The sequence below is a fragment of the Salvelinus alpinus genome, chromosome 5 (assembly GCF_045679555.1).
Source record: "Salvelinus alpinus chromosome 5, SLU_Salpinus.1, whole genome shotgun sequence".
Classification (NCBI taxonomy): domain Eukaryota; kingdom Metazoa; phylum Chordata; class Actinopteri; order Salmoniformes; family Salmonidae; genus Salvelinus; species Salvelinus alpinus.
Genome location: NC_092090.1, coordinates 59,233,869 through 59,249,955, shown reverse-complemented (window position 1 = coordinate 59,249,955; position 16,087 = coordinate 59,233,869). Strand labels below are relative to the sequence as shown.

Here is a 16,087-nt window from a genome sequence, read left to right as displayed (position 1 = left end):
TATAATGCCAAGAGCTTGCAAAGCTGTCAAGGCAAAGGGTTGCTACTTTGAAGAATCTAAAATGTTAAATATATTTTGATTTATTTAACACTTTTTGGGGGGTTACGACATGATTTCATAGTTTTGATGTCTTCACTATTATTCTACAATGTAGAAAGATGTACAAATGAAGAGAAACCATTGAATGAGTAGGTGTGTCCAAACTTGATTGGTACTGTATATATTATGCTATCCTACGTATTCTACAGATATACTCAATGTTATATATATACACACAAACACACTGGACTCTGACATTGCTCATCCTAATATTATATTCTGTATTTCTTAATTCCATTATTGTACTTTTAGATTTGTGTGTATTGTTAGATATTACTGCACTGTTAAAGCTAGGAACACAAGCATTTCGCTACAGCTCCAATAACTTGTGCTAAATATGTGTTTGCGACCAAATTTGATATGGAATTTTTTTAAGAGGGTCAAGCCAAGGATCCTTTTGTTATTTGCTTTAGATTTTTAAGACCCATTGAAGTACAAAACATATTTTTTTGCTTTATTGCTGTTAGCCCATACAAACACATTTGAATTGAGACTTGACTTGGTATAAAATAGCTTTGACTTGGAGCCTCATGACTCTGGACTTTGACTTGAGACTGACTTAAAATGATCTGACCTGGTTATGTCACTCATTTTGTGGCACAGTCTACATGGATTAATCTACATGTAGCCGCATCATCGCCCTTGCAAAGAAAATGCAACAGATTGGCTAGTGAAACGTACACTCGGAACTCTAATTGGACCAGCAAACTCTCAATCAACACAGGTCGGGCGAGCAGTTTGCAGTTGTTTTGAACTTGGCAGAAATCATGCTGGATTGACAGCATGGCCAATGTATTGAAACTGTTCTGGCCCGTGGTGTTGTATGTTTATTATTTTTATTTTAATCTTGGTAAAGGGACCGTTAAACCCAGACTTGGACCACCCACTACACTGAATAGCAAGCTAGTGATTGATTGCTTTGCAACACTTGCAGTTGGCAACTGATTGCTTCCAAACCACTCATTGTTGAGTTTGCGATTTCCAACTTGTGTAATGTTTACAATACATCGGCCTTCAATACATTTTTCATTTTATAGCAACAATGTGCACAATGTTTAGAGTGCACATGAACATTTGCAAGACTAATGAGGTAGCAATTGTTTATTTAATTAAATGTATGATTGTCTTTGTTCATATTTCCCAGGTTATGTCAGAGTTCCGTGTGTCCTGTTCCTGTCATTTTTGTTATGCGTAATAGGAGTGCGTGCTTTAGGCTACATGGCCTGCGCTCCACGCTTTGCAGTCAGAACATTGAATGAGAGAAAATAGTTTGTCTGACCAATTTGCCTACAATGAATAACACATCCTCTCCCTCCCCTATTCAGTGTTAGAGAACAATATCACAGGCAATTTAATGAACATCTGCAGAGTCGCAGGGTGATAATTATTGGGAAGCATGATTCGTTTCTGACTGAGATATTAATAGACTCTCAGTAATGAAACAGGCATTAGCCTACAATTATCACACAAAATGACCCATACCGGGAGTCTAACTCAAAAGCTGGGCTATCAAAAGAGAACGATAACTTTGTGATTTCTCAATTTACTTTCAACTTGTACAAGACTTGTTGAGGCCTTGTGCATTTTTCCATACATTCTTCTTGTCAGCCATTTTGATTATAAACTCACTTCGTGAAACACATTTTGACTAAACAAAATTAACGACTTTTCACAGATAGCTTAAGTATATTTACAAGAGACAAGGTTGGAGTGTAAAATCCAACATATTTAAAATGTAATTAATTTACATGCCAAATGGACAAATAAATAGCACACTCAGTATCAGTTATTTGATGTCCAGAATCGTATACAATACTGTAATTGCATCCCTGGATATGAACACAAAAGAAACTAGGCTTCCGGAGAACCAACCCTCCAGACCCAAAAAACTCTTATTGATTCAAACTAAACTAGCTCTGTCTATGAGAGCAATATTTAATACAGTACTACAGAGGCACCAGTGTGTGTAGACAAGTATACATTCTCACCCTAGATTTATGTACAGTATACATTTCCAAAGAACACTATATGATACTATCTTTAAAACATTATGTAGGAAATCTACAGAAATACTCCTCAGAGGTTTTTGTATTCTCAAGAAGCATTATAAAGTAAAAGGGATATTGATGGATATTTTACTTCCATTTAAATCAAGCCTGCTATGTTTTTATTACTGTTGTCCCTCTCCAGGATAAATAGAGCTATAAAAAGCAGCGAGTGACGGGCAGACTGGGCCAGCCTGACATTTTAGGGAGTCCTGTTAGAGTAGTAAAGATGCCCATATGATGTATGCAGCGCTCTGAGGATGCTGAGGACACCAAGAGGAATGCTCACAGAGAGAATTAAGAGAGAGGAAGAAAGGGAAGTGGGGGAAAGAGAGAGGGAGAAAGATGGCTAGGGGGAAGGGGGAGAGATTAACAGAGAGAGGGGTAATCGATAAGAATAAGACAGAGAACATGACAAAGAGAGGGAGGAGACAGAAAGAGAGAGAGCACTAGAAAGAGATTAAGCAGCATAGACAGACAGTTAGCTAGCTGTGATTTCATAGTCCCGGTTCAGGCTGAGGTCTGTAGAAGACCTGTCCCGAGGCCAGCCTGCGTTTTAGCTCCTTCCACAGCAGCTCCCTCTCCCTCTGGGAACCCTTCATGAAGCCCCTGTTCTCCTGGGCACGACGGGATAGGTACGGTATCACCTCATTCACCGGCCCGTATGGAACATATTTATAGACAGGGAAACCTGCCTGGCCTGGGGGAGAGAGACAGAGGGGAAGATAATGACATTTATTGGGGCAGCTTTTCAGTACAAACCCCAAAAATATTATACTTGGCTAGTGTAATGGAATTAGTGAGTTGGGAATTTATTCAACTAATCGTGCACTTAAATTTAAGACCACACAAAGTTGAACCAGTAGTATCTTCGCTAGGATGGAGCAAAAGCCTTCACATCCTGTGGATCCCCAGCACCTCAGTTGATCATCCCTGATTTAGTTCAATACAATGTCTTTGATTGACAAACTAGTGCTGTGAGCCAACAACAGTCATGGCCAATTTGTAAATAATGTGTCAGTGCAAGTCCCAGAACGCCATATGTTCACATTGCAGGGTCATGAGGTTCCATGTGTCAGCACAAATAACTGACTGCTATTGGGAAATACCAATACTAATCCTATGGAATCTAAACAGGGCCGACAGGCCATCAAATCAGCAGTGCTCTGTGAGGTCCGAGAGCTCTGTCTGTCCCTGCATCCCAATAATCTGTCCTGTAGGAATGGGAAGTGCAAACTTGGACTATTGGGAAGCTAACCAATCAATCAATTAACCAATCAGTCAGTCAGTCAGTCTCACCCAATGGGAAGCTGATTTGGTCGCACATGCCCAGCAGCTGTCCAAAATACACCTTGTTCTCCGTGGGAGTCAGGCCCAACTCATTCATCCTGTGTCAACAAGAGGAAAATGAATAATATAATAGTTATATTTGTATGGTATATGACGGTGAAGTAGACAGTCTATGAAACTAAGAGATGAGGTACCCGGGCATAGAGACTTCCTTTGGACACATTTTGTTACTGTATGTGCAAGCAGCTCTAGCTAGCACTAATGGTGAAAGGGACACGTTAGCTTTCCACACACAGTTGAAATCGGAAGTTTACATACACTTAGGTTGGAGTCATTAAAACTCGTTTTTTAACCACTCCACAAATTTCTTGTTAACAAACTATAGTTTTGGCAAGTCGGTTAGGACATCTACTTTGAGCATAACACAAGTAATTTTTCCAACAATTGTTTACAGACAGATTATTTCACTTATAATTCACTGTATCCCAATTCCAGTGGGTCAGAAGTTTACATACACTAAGTAGACTGTGCTTTAAAACTGCTTGGAAAATTCCATAAAATTATGTCATGGCTTTAGAAGCTTCTGATAGGCTAATTGACATAATTTGAGTCAATTGGAGGTGTACCTGTGGATGTATTTGTGGAAGGCCTACCTACAAACCCAGTGTCTCTTTGCTTGCCATCATGGGAAAATCAAAAGAAATCAGCCAAGACCTCAGAAAAGAAATTGTAGACCTCCACAAGTCTGGTTCATCCTTGGGAGCAATTTCCAAACGCCTGAAGGTACCACGGTCATCTGTACAAACAATAGTACGCAAGTATAAACACCATGGGACTACGCAGCTGTCATATCACTCAGGAAGGAGATGTGTTCTGTCTCCTAGAGATGAACGTACTTTGGTGCGAAAAGTGCAAATCAATCCCAGAACAACAGCAAAGAACCTTGTGAAGATGCTGGAGGAAACAGGTACAAAAGTAAATATATCCACAGTAAAACAAGTCCTATATCGACATAGCCTGAAAGGCCGCTCAGCAAGGAAGAAGCCTTTGCTCCAAATCCACCATAAAAAAGCCAGACTACGGTTTGCAACTGCATATGGGTACAAAGATTGTACTTTTTGGAGAAATGTCCTCTGGTCTGATGAAAGAAAAATGTAACTGTTTGGCCATAATGACCATCGCTATGTTTGGAGGAAAGGGGGGGCTTGCAAGCCAAAAGGCTACCCAAAATGTTCGACCCAAGTTAAACAATTTAAAGGCAATGCTACCAAATACTAATTGAGTGTATGTAAACTTCTGACCCACTGGGTATGCAATGAAAGAAATAAAAGCTGAAATAAATCATTCTCTCAACTATTATTCTGACATTTCACATTCTTAAAATAAAGTGGTGATCCTAACTGACCTAAAACAGGGATTTTTACTAGGATTAAATGTCAGGAATTGTGAAAAACTGAGTTAAAATGTATTTGGCTAAGGTGTATGTAAACTTCCGACTTCAACTGTACAGTCGTGGCAAAAAGTTTTGAGAATGACACAAATATTAATTTCCACAAAGTTTGCTGCTTCAGTGTCTTTAGATATTTTTGTCAGATGTTACTATGGAATACTGAAGTATAATTTACAAGCATTTCATAAGTGTCAAAGGCTTTTATTGACAATTACATGAAGTTGATGCAAAGAGTCAATATTTGCAGTGTTGCCCCTTATTTTTCAAGACCTCTGCAATCCGCCCTGGCATGCTGTCAATTAACTTCTGGGCCACATCCTGACTGATGGCAGCCCATTCTTGCATAATCAATGATTGAAGTTTGTCAGAATTTGTGGGGTTTTGTTTGTCCACCCGCCTCTTGAGGATTGACCACAAGTTCTCAATGGGATTAAGGTCTGCGGAGTTTCCTGGCCATGGACCCAAAATATCGATGTTTTGTTCCCCAAGCCACTTAGTTATCACTTTTGCCTTATGGCAAGGTGCTCCATCATGCTTGAAAAGGCATTGTTCGTCACCAAACTGTTCCTGGATGGCTGGGAGAAGTTGCTCTTGGAGGATGTGTTAGTACCATTCTTTATTCATGGCTGTATTCTTAGGCAACATTGTGAGTGAGCCCACTCCCTTGGCTGAGAAGCAACCCCAAGCATGAATGGTCTCTGGATGCTTTACTGTCGGCATGACACAGGACTGATGGTAGCGCTCACCTTGTCTTCTCCAGACAAGCTTTTTTCCGGATGCCCCAAACAATCGGAGAGAGGATTCATCAGAGAAAATGACTTTACCCCAGTCCTCAGCAGTCCAATCCTTGTACCTTTTGCAGAATATCAGTCTGTGCCAGATGTTTTTCCTGGAGAGAAGTGGCTTCTTTGCTGCCCTTCTTGACACCAGGCCATCCTCAAAGGCTTTGCCTCACTGTGCGTGCAGATGCACTCACACCTGCCTGCTGCCATTTCTGAGCAAGCTCTGTACTGGTGGTGCCCCGATCCCGCAGCTGAATCAACTTTAGGAGACGGTCCTGGCGCTTTGCTGGACATTCTTGGGCGCCCTGAAGCCTTCTTCACAACAATAGGAACCGCGCTCCTTGAAGTTCTTGATGATCCGATAAATGGTTGATTTAGGTGCAATCTTACTAGCAGCAATATCCTTGCCTGTGAAGCCCTTTTTGTGCAAAGCAATGATGACGGCACGTGTTTCCTTGAAGGTAACCATGATTGACAGAGGAAGAACAATGATTCCAAGCACCACCCTCCTTTTGAAGCTTCGAGTCTGTTATTCGAACTCAATCAGCATGACAGACTGATCTCCAGCCTTGTCCTCGTCAACACTCACACCTGTGATAATGAGAGAATCACTGACATGATGTCAGCTGGTCCTTTTGTGGCAGGGCTGAAATGCAGTGGAAATGTTTTTGGGAGATTCAGTTCATTTGCCTGGCAAAGAGGGACTTTGCAATTAATTGCAATTCATCTGATCACTCTTCATAACATTCTGGAGTATATGCAAATTGCCATCAACTGAGGCAGCAGACTTTGTGAAAATTAATATTCGTGTCATTCTCAAAACATTTGGCCACGAATGTACATAGTATATGCTTTAAACATGAGAAAAACTCTATAGAAATGCATTAACTACATGTGTTAGAGTTTGAGCAGGAAAACTAGGCAGAAAGCCATCCTCAGTGTGTCTGTGTCAAGCTAAGGCCATGCAGTGCAGTAATGAGACTTGCCTCCTGAGGGTGTGCTTCACTGTGTCCTCATTGTGAGAAGCAACCATGACATTGGCATTTCTGTTCAGTCCAATCTCATCGAGGACGTAGTCTAGACACCTTACAAAGTACAGACATGACAGAAATGTTAAGTAAACTACAGGAAGCCTAGCGGTTAAGAGCGTTGGGCCAGTAACTGAAAGGTTGTAGTTTGAATCACTGAGCCGACTAGGTGAAATATTGGTCGATGTGCCCCTGAGCAAGGCACTTAACCCTAGATGCTCCTGTAAGTCGCTCTGGATAAGAGTGTCTGCTGAATGACTAAAATAAAACCAAAATGCTCTCTGTGTGAAACGATGTTACACAGCTGTGACATAAAAATTACCCATAGTGCTCTACTTTTAGTCAAGTCAGAGAGTTTAGTTTATAGGTCATTCATCATTTTAACAGGTTCTTAAAAACAATTGCTATTCAATACGAATTGAAGAATGTTTTAAGTACCGTATGTATTTAAGCAAAGTGAGTAACTAAATAAGCACATCCATCCCTTACTTGTGGTACATCATGTTAGTGGTCTCATAGTCAGGGTTGATGGGGTCCTCGTATCCGATCTCCTCCGCTCTGCTCCTCTCCTGGTACATATAAGCCCCACGCACCAGCTTGGCCCCAAAAAACCATCCCTCACGCCTCGACAACTCAACATCCATGGTCACGATATCATAGGCCTCCTACAATGGAAGAGAAAGCGAGCGGAAGGAAGTAAATGAGGGATATTAGGGACACCGGTCATCTGTATAATAATGCCGTATAAGCTGTTTATAAGCAAACCTTCAAATTATGTGTTTCAGAGAGCTGCTGGTAAGACATGACTACATATACAGTATGAGCATAGAAACTCAGTGACAGGGTCTCTAGTAGCCTCAGCTCCCAGGCTTCAATTTCCTTGTCATGTGACAAACAAGACTTGGAAGGATGGCAACGTAACGGGTCTCTAACCTTGAGGTAGCACTGGTAGGTATTGAAGATGACAGGTTTCCTTCTATTGTAGGTCCTCTGCATCTCCACAGTCAGTGTGCTGATGGCGGGCTGGAAGTAGGTCTGCTCTGCATCCACCATCAGACGAACACTGTGCTCCTCTGCATGCTGCAACACAGACAGCCAGAACAGGTGAGTTCCAGTTCAATCCGCACATGAGCTCAGAGCTTTTCTCAATACACCAAGGAAACTGAGCTGGTAGCTAATTGTGAGGTGATAAGATGACCTGGCGTGATGTAACCTTGACATAGCATAACATTGCTGAAGATAACATAAACATGGCATGGTTTCATATAGCATTTTGACCTCCCTGTGTTTACATTGGCAAGTACGTCCAGCCTCTGGAGCATCCTCTTCATCTGTTTCTCCTCCTCCTCTGTGAACTTATTGAGCAGGGGCTCCAGCTGACCAGTCTGGACAAACAAAGAAAGGAGAGCCTAAAATACCTTACCTGAGGCTCACTGAATCACACTGTCTGAGCTAACACTGGAGACAGCTCACACACACAGAGACCTGAGGGCCTTTACCTTCAACAGACTGGCTTTGTCTAAGCTAAGATAAGTAAGTATTAACACACGGCCTCAAGCCTTCTCACACCGCTGAGGTGTGTGGTTATTCCTTTGAATTGCACAGCTGTCATGTGTTAATGCTTACATAGGGAATGGCGTGCCAATTCAAACCATTTCAGGCCCAGTGAGTCACAAGAGGTGTAACTCCTTTCAAACATTCATTCACCATTCTGGGATAAACTCTAAACTGAATAGTCAATCTTATCAACGTATTTGCTCAAACAATTGACAGGGTTTGGAGGAGTTTACAGAACCACTTGAGTTTGAAACAAATCCAAATGGTGCTTATCTTCTAGAGTACTTTCATTGCCATTGCCGTGCCTTGCTTACCTCTAAATTTGGGACAACCAGCAGATCTGATATCTTTATTCTGTCGTCGATCAGGCTGTTCCAGTCCAGCCTGTCAATGGTTCTGGAGGGCCACAGAGAGAGACCGCTTTTAGTCAAATATAGTAATATATAATATTTTAGTCAAATATAGTTGTTGTCAGGGGCTTTTTCAACAAAGTATGCAAGGGAAATTATTCTACTGCTTTATGACATAATACAGTTTCTCGAACTAGTGGTATTATCTTTACCCTGATCCTTGTTTCTCTCCAGTGAACCAGCCATGGAAGTCACCTGTGGCCCCCAGCGTGGTCATAAACTCCTATATGGACAAATAGGCATTTTTGACCGTATATATAGTACGACATTGTTATCTCAATGGATGAAATAGGTCAAACAAGGGGTGATCACCTAAACACAAGTCATTATAAACCCTAAAGAACAGCAACTGTGTTCTCAGGGTTGGGTAGGTTACTTTGTAAATATAATCTGTTACGGTTACTAGTTACCTTCCAAAAATTGTAATCAGAATCGTAACTTTTGGATTACCCAAACTCAGTAACATAATCTCTTTACGTTCAGTTACTTTTAACTTGTTTTCCGCTTAAGAGGCATTAGAAGAAGACAAAAATGAATATGACCAATTGAATGACATTTATTGCAGGGTAAATACATTTGAGAGTTTACATCGCTGGCTATATATGGATGTTACATTTTACTTTATGGGTTGGTAATGTAGGCTTCTTCTAACCCATTGCTTTCTACTACAGATAATAATACAAGTAGGCCATATATTTGCATTAAAAAACAAAGTCTGTCAGATGTCCTGTCGTTCCAATTAATTAATACCCCTTGATCTCCAAGACTTGGAAATATAGATTAGCCAAAATGTTTTACCTGAACTTAACCCAAACACTAAGGACTTAATAACCTACTCTGTTGTTTATGTTTTGTTGTCATGGAGGACTGATTGGGGTCCTTGCTTCAAGTTGAAAAAGAAATGTTGCGCTCATGTAATGGCATGCTTTGAGCACTACTGAAAAGTACAATTTGCATGTGACAAATGAATACCATATGCTGCATTTGCTATAGGCCAATTGCTTACATTTTTGTCGGTGACACTTTGATATGCTGATCATTTGCAGCTGTTAGGGATAATTCTACCAAAAGTGTGCAAGTTTGGGCATGTGTCTGTTTTTTTTATCAGCATGAATTAGATTGAGCAATAAAAGCCCCACTTAAATTAAACTCGTTTTTGACAGTATTGAACACAATACCACAGGGAGTTTAGAAAGGAGAAACTCCCTCAAACTTTTATTCAATAGGCTGGGAACCGCACTAAAGCTGTTTCAAGAGCTGACTCACTGACTGTCCACTGGTCACAAAAACAATGATTGATAAGCAGCTTAAACTTCTTAAATTCTACCAGTATAGGGTTAAAATACACATATACATTGGTAAGCTGCAATCCCCAACAACCACAATCTGTAAGGCGCACAGACACACACATGGTACCATACACACTATACACACATGGATTTTGTGTTTTAGATATGTGATAGTAGAGTAGTGGCCTGAGGGCACACACTTAATGTGTTGTGAAATCTGTTGTGAAATATAATGGCATGTTTTAAATTATATACAATTGCCTTAAGTTTGCTAGACCCCAGGAAGAGTAGATGCTGCCTTGGCAGCAGCTAATGGGGATCTGTAATAAATACAAATACAAAAAGCTAAATGAGAGAGCAGCAGTGTGATTCACATCAATGTGCTATGTAGATATAAATAATAAGTGATATCCACCACTGCTGTTGTCCTTAACTCCAAGCGTTTATTTAAGTTGGATAATCGTTTGATGCCGACAGCAGTCGCACCATTGGAAGACATAGCTTGGACTGTAGCCTACAAAACCTATTCCTATTTTCCTGCGATCCATAAAACGCGTTTGGTGTGTCATCATAGTGTCACACCCTGATCTGTTTCACCTGTTCTTGTGCTTGTCTACACCCCCTTCCAGTTGTCGCCCATCTTCCCCATTATCCCTTGGGTATTTTTACCTGTGTTTTCTGTCTGTCTGCACCAGTTCATCTTGTTTGCCAAGTCAACCAGCGTTTTTCTCTCAGCTCCTGTTTTTCCCCAGTCTCTCTTTTTCTCGTCCTCCTGGTTTTGACCCTTGCCTGTCCTGACTCTGAGCCCGCCTGCCTAACCACTCTGCCTGCCCCTGACCTCGAGCCTGCCTGCTGCCCTGTACCGTTTTGGACTCTGCCCTGGCTATAAACTCTTTCCTGTCCCTGACCTGCCTTTTGTCTATCCCTTGGACTATAATAAATATCAGAGCTCAAACCATCTGCCTCCTGTGTCTGCATCTGGGCCTCGCCTTGTGTCGTTATACATAGTGGTCTCTGACTTGTAGTCAGACTCGCTCACGCCGAACAAATTTAAACTTGCGCCTTTTTTGAATTCTGACTTGAATGTCATTGTCACGTATACTCCCTCTCCGGCCTCTAGGTCATCAGGCTGCTGATTATCCCGCACATCTGTCACCATCGTCGAGAGCACCAGCGCTTCATGACACTCACCTGGACTCTATCACCTCCTTGATTATCTTCCCTATATCTGTCACTCCCCTTGGTTCTTTCCTCAGGTGTTATTAACGGTTTCATGTCGGTGCGTTGTTTGTGTTTCGTGTTTATTTTTTTGTTTATTTATTAAAACACTTGCTTCCCGACTCTCAGCGCACTCGTTACAGTCGTTGAGAAAACTTTCTTTCTGAATTGAAAAGTAATCCTATAAGTAATCATCTAGTTTTTCAAAAGTATTTGTAATCGGATTACAATATTTTTGCTGGTAACAGAACCGTTACTCCCCAACCCTGTGTGTTCTGTATACCTGTAGTGGCTGCAGCTCTAGCCTCTGCTCCAGAGCCTCCATGCCATCTCTCCCCTGCTGTGCTGCCAGGAAGCTGAAGAAACGCCTCCATTTCACCAGCACCTCCGAGAACTGGAGCTATAGAGGTAGAGAGCAAAATACAAGCATTATAGCACTTTACCAGAGAGTCAACTATCAGCTAAGTGTGTGCTACACATTGATATTGAATGAGGTGAGTTCCCCCTTAACTACCAGGAACTGAGGTCGTCCCAGTGCAGTCATCTTGATGGCAGAGAAGCCATCCACTGAGCTCCCACCTGGATGAAGGTTGATAGGTCACACATGCTCAGTGTAAGCCACACTAATATCAATCAAAAACAGCAATATATAAATTCATGGGAATAGGAAGCTGATGCATTTTGCATAATGTTGTCTAAACAGTAAGGTTACATAGAGGGATATTTTGCTGAGTAACAATTACGGTCTTGCGTTCATGAGTGTCCATTAGTGAGTGTTATGATGCCAAGAAACTACAAATTGGTACATGGTAATTACTATTATTACTATTAGTCACTGAATAAAAAACTCCATCCCAACCACCCAGCCTTTTCGTATTGTTTATATCCACAGGTGTACCAGATGCTTTGATACACTTTAGGAAGGTCTCCATGTGTTGGTCACATTTGGCCTCATCAGAGTAGAAGTATGTCCTGGCGCCGGTCACTTCCCCTCGGCGGTCCCCAAACTGTTGGTGAGCCTTGTACTGCTTTTCTCTGTGGTCCATGCCTGCAGGGGGAAGCAAACACATCAGCATCCCTCCCTATTGCAACCAGTTGCATCATATAGTTTGGGCTCAAATGAGAGCAAAAAAACCGCAAGGACAGACTTACTCATGCCTTCTTTCTCTGTAGCAGACACGCATGAGCTGACAATGAGAAAAGAGAGGAGAATTGATTAATTTGTTATGGACACAAAGTATTACAAGAGATCTCTATCCACACACACACACACACACACACATTCAATTCCTTGGTGAGCACACATCAAGCCCCGTTCCACTTCTAGAAATAAACACCATTCTATGAACCATATTGCCTTTGAGGCACAAGCCAGTGTATATAGCACACATCTACCCACAGGTGGCCCCAGATTGACTGAAGCTGAGCTGTCTCCCTGCCAATGTTTTGACCTTCCTGAAAGGGCTCTCAGACACACTACACCATCACAGATCACAGGACACAAGGGCTGACGTCACAGGATACTACATTGGGTATTTTGGTGGTTATTGGTGCTAGGTTTGGTGGGCTTTTGGACGTCACTGTCAGTGCGTTTAAACAGAAGGAGGTTGAATGGTATGATGGCATGTCTGGACTGTAAGTGCCAGACGTTTTACATGCTTGGGATGGAACTGTAAATGTCTGAATGATGGTTTGGTTGTTGGTTTGCATATTTGTGTGTACATCTATGAGCTTGTGAAACCTCCATACTTTTCTATTTTATTCTCCTGGAAGGCCAAGCGTTCCTGTTGTTTGTGTCCTACTCTAGCTGATCAGTGCGATTCTCTTTGGAGGGTCATAGGAGTGCATGTCAAGCACGAACGTTACTATAGCAGTCGTCTTGCATCAAAGTAGACTAGCTACCTTTCCCTAGCGTATGCCTTGCAGGTCTGTTTTTTTTAACCAACAGAGAGGCCTGACTGAGACTTTGATGACCATGTCTTTTGATGAGAGAGAGAGAGAGAGAGAGAGAGAGAGAGAGAGAGAGAGAGAGAGAGAGAGAGAGAGAGAGAGAGAGAGAGAGAGAGAGAGAGAGAGAGAGAGAGAGAGAGAGAGAGAGAGAGAGAGAGAGAGAGAGAGAGAGAGAGAGAGAGAGAGAGAGAGAGAGAGAGAGAGAGAGAGAGAGAGAGAGAGAGAGAGAGAGAGAGAGAGATATATGTTTATCTCTCTCAATTTCAATTTAAGCAGCTTTATTTATCTCTCTCACTGGACTAAATGCCGACCAAATTTCTTATTTATTTATTTGTAGGTATATAACCTCAAAGTTAAAGTTGTCCTTCAAAGAGGGGCCAGGAAACTAAGCTAAGAAGAAAAACAAATGTCCTTAGCATAACTAACTCACAGTGTGAGTATATAGTGCCATTATCTCACACATCAAAACTACAGCTCTCCTCAGAGAAAACGGTTGTGTAAGTTTTTCCTGGCCTGTCATACAGGCTTATATCAGAGCTGGGATCAACTCATGTGACAGAATTCCTGAAGAGTGAGTTCCGAGAGGCCAGCCAATCCACCGAGGAGGGCCTTGACCAAACCGACCAATGGGGTCTGGACAGACTAGTGTTTACATCCTAAGAGGGATATCAAATTATAGCATGTCCCTGGCTTCAAACAAGTGGAAAATCATACTTGTGGTCATTCACTCTAGTTAGATTTGGATGCCTTTGATTTTATACAAAATAAGGAAATTACATTAGTTTGGGGAACTAAATCTGTATGTGTGAAAAATAGAACTTTGTTTGCTTAAAACAGTGCTTGTGTGCTTTCAGAAGTGAATAACACAGAACTGCAGTACTTTCTATGTTCCCTAATCCTCATCGAAACCTAACTGATGACAGGAAATGCATTCATCAAACAACCACTCATATTCCTTCTGATTAAGTTGTGGAACAGCATTTTATATAGGTTAGGAACAGCATTTTATATAGGTTAGGAACAGCATTTTATATAGGTTAGGCACAGCATTTTTAGGGTAATAAGCCATTTACTTACTCCATCTCTTTAGTGACTGCATCCTCCTGTGTGAGGTCCTCCTCTACACTGTAGTCCAGGACAGAGCCCACTCCGAAGGCCCTGTTCTTTTGAATCAGAGACTTGATGGACTTGTGGTCCTCTCCTGCCACAAACTGACCATAGAATGTCATCTTCATAAACTGCTCAAATGCCTTCTTCCCCAGTAGGAACTTACTGATGTCCATCAGCTAAGAAAAAAAGGGAAATGCATTTAGAACCCGATTCAAGGTATAGCGCGATTAAAATTAAAGCGTTTACAGTGAATGCAGTCCCCACAAACAAGTAAACATTTCCTTTCAATTTCATTCACGCCATTACTGTGGATCGTCAGTGCTACGGATTGAATCAAGACAATAATTGTGTGGTAATAATGGTAATAAAGCCTTTATGAATGCTACATAACATTGTTATAGCATTTGCCATGAACACCGTCTTTTTCAGTTTTTGGAAATTTCCCTGAGGTGAGAACCTCAAGGTGACAGCAAACAGTGGGAGGAGGGCCAGGCAAGTCAGGCACAGTTATGTTCTATAAGAGGGAGTAATTCCACACTCTAAATAGACCGCTTGGTGGTAACGTTACCTAGTGATAGGCACACAGCATGCTAGGTAGACAACAGATTTACTGGAAGAGAGGTAATAGATTCCTTGCTGCCTGCCCCTGTATGCACACCCTTTAGGTTAACTGAATGTTAAACAACTATGTTTATGTTTTCTTATACCACCTCAAATAAGAGTTCTCTCACTGGAAAAATAATTCCATTATATTCTGTTTCTTATATATCCTATAAAATGCAGATTGTCCTGCATTTAGAAAGTCATTTGGGTCTTCTGTGTTGTCTTCTATTATGAGTCAGCATCCTTCTAAAGGACAGACAGATCAGCAAGTGAAACCACCACAGCAGGGTGTAGAGAGACAGAGATCACATGCGGTAATGTTTCTCTAATATAGTTTATGTGTCTCACCAACTTGAGCTTCTCAACAACAAAACCAATGCAAAACGTAATGCAGATTCAGCACACAGATATTGTACCATACCTCCTTATTCTTATCAACCAACAGGTCATAAGAGCACAGTTTGAAAACCACCAAACTTCTGAGCAGTTCCAAATTATCTTTACTCTTGTATGCTTCCTGGGTCAGCTCAAAGTCAATAGAGATCTTTGGAGAGGAGGAAGCATTTCTGCTTTTCCTTGAAGAGTAGGACTCTCTGTTGGTGACATCCTGGTCTGCCTGAGTTGAGGCGACAGTGGACTGTGCTCTTCGGTTAGAAAGGCTATTCAGTCTTCTGACGTTTATATCCACGCCTGCCCGAGTAAGGGCAGGTACAGTTTTGACATAAGACATGAGTTTTGAGGTGTTGCGTTGGTCTCAGCGGAACTGACTAAGCAGGTGAGCGCAGCATCGATTGTGGGCTGTTTAAAATTTGTTTCGCATTTATCTGCCACGCGTATTCGTATCTACTCCGTTCATGCATATTTACAGTAGTTTAATTCTGAAGTACCGGTTGGTGGAAAAACCCTGACGCATGCATATTGATTTTGACGTAATAGGTTAATTTCGACACGTCTTTATTGAGACCTCATTGGCCAAGACTTTAAAGTGGACTTGGGCGCGCAAGACCATAATTCTGTCCGCTGTCATGAAATCTTGTGGAATAGGGATTTTTTGTGTAGGCCTAATGTTGCACCTTCAATATCAGGAAAAAATAGTACTACTATTGTATTGAAAAACTATGGCCATATACTAATAACCCACAGTCCTCTCTGTGGTTATTTTGCCAGTTCATTTAATGAAACAGACGGGGGAGCCATTGCCGTGCAAAAGTATAGCCTAATCGGGAGTCTTTCTGTCAAATTCCCATACAATGAAG

At 41.6% G+C, this 16,087-nt stretch overlaps 1 protein-coding gene and 1 long non-coding RNA gene across 2 annotated transcripts in view; one reads left to right on the top strand and one right to left on the bottom strand.

Annotated features, from left to right (window-relative positions):
- The window catches only part of LOC139576408 (uncharacterized), a 530,253-nt gene that overhangs the window by 339,964 nt on the left and 174,202 nt on the right, over window positions 1-16,087 (top strand). The window lies entirely within an intron of this gene.
- LOC139576398 (proline dehydrogenase 1, mitochondrial-like) lies at window positions 1,186-15,668 on the bottom strand. Its single transcript, XM_071402502.1, has 14 exons — window positions 15,253-15,668; window positions 14,196-14,404; window positions 12,321-12,355; window positions 12,067-12,216; window positions 11,683-11,747; window positions 11,452-11,568; window positions 8,814-8,884; window positions 8,566-8,647; window positions 7,987-8,079; window positions 7,628-7,774; window positions 7,184-7,359; window positions 6,653-6,751; window positions 3,444-3,532; window positions 1,186-2,844 (listed from the first exon to the last, which is right to left on the bottom strand). The coding sequence occupies exons 1-14, from the start codon at window positions 15,559-15,561 to the stop codon at window positions 2,642-2,644; spliced, it is 1,845 nt and encodes a 614-aa protein (XP_071258603.1). The 5' UTR covers window positions 15,562-15,668; the 3' UTR covers window positions 1,186-2,641.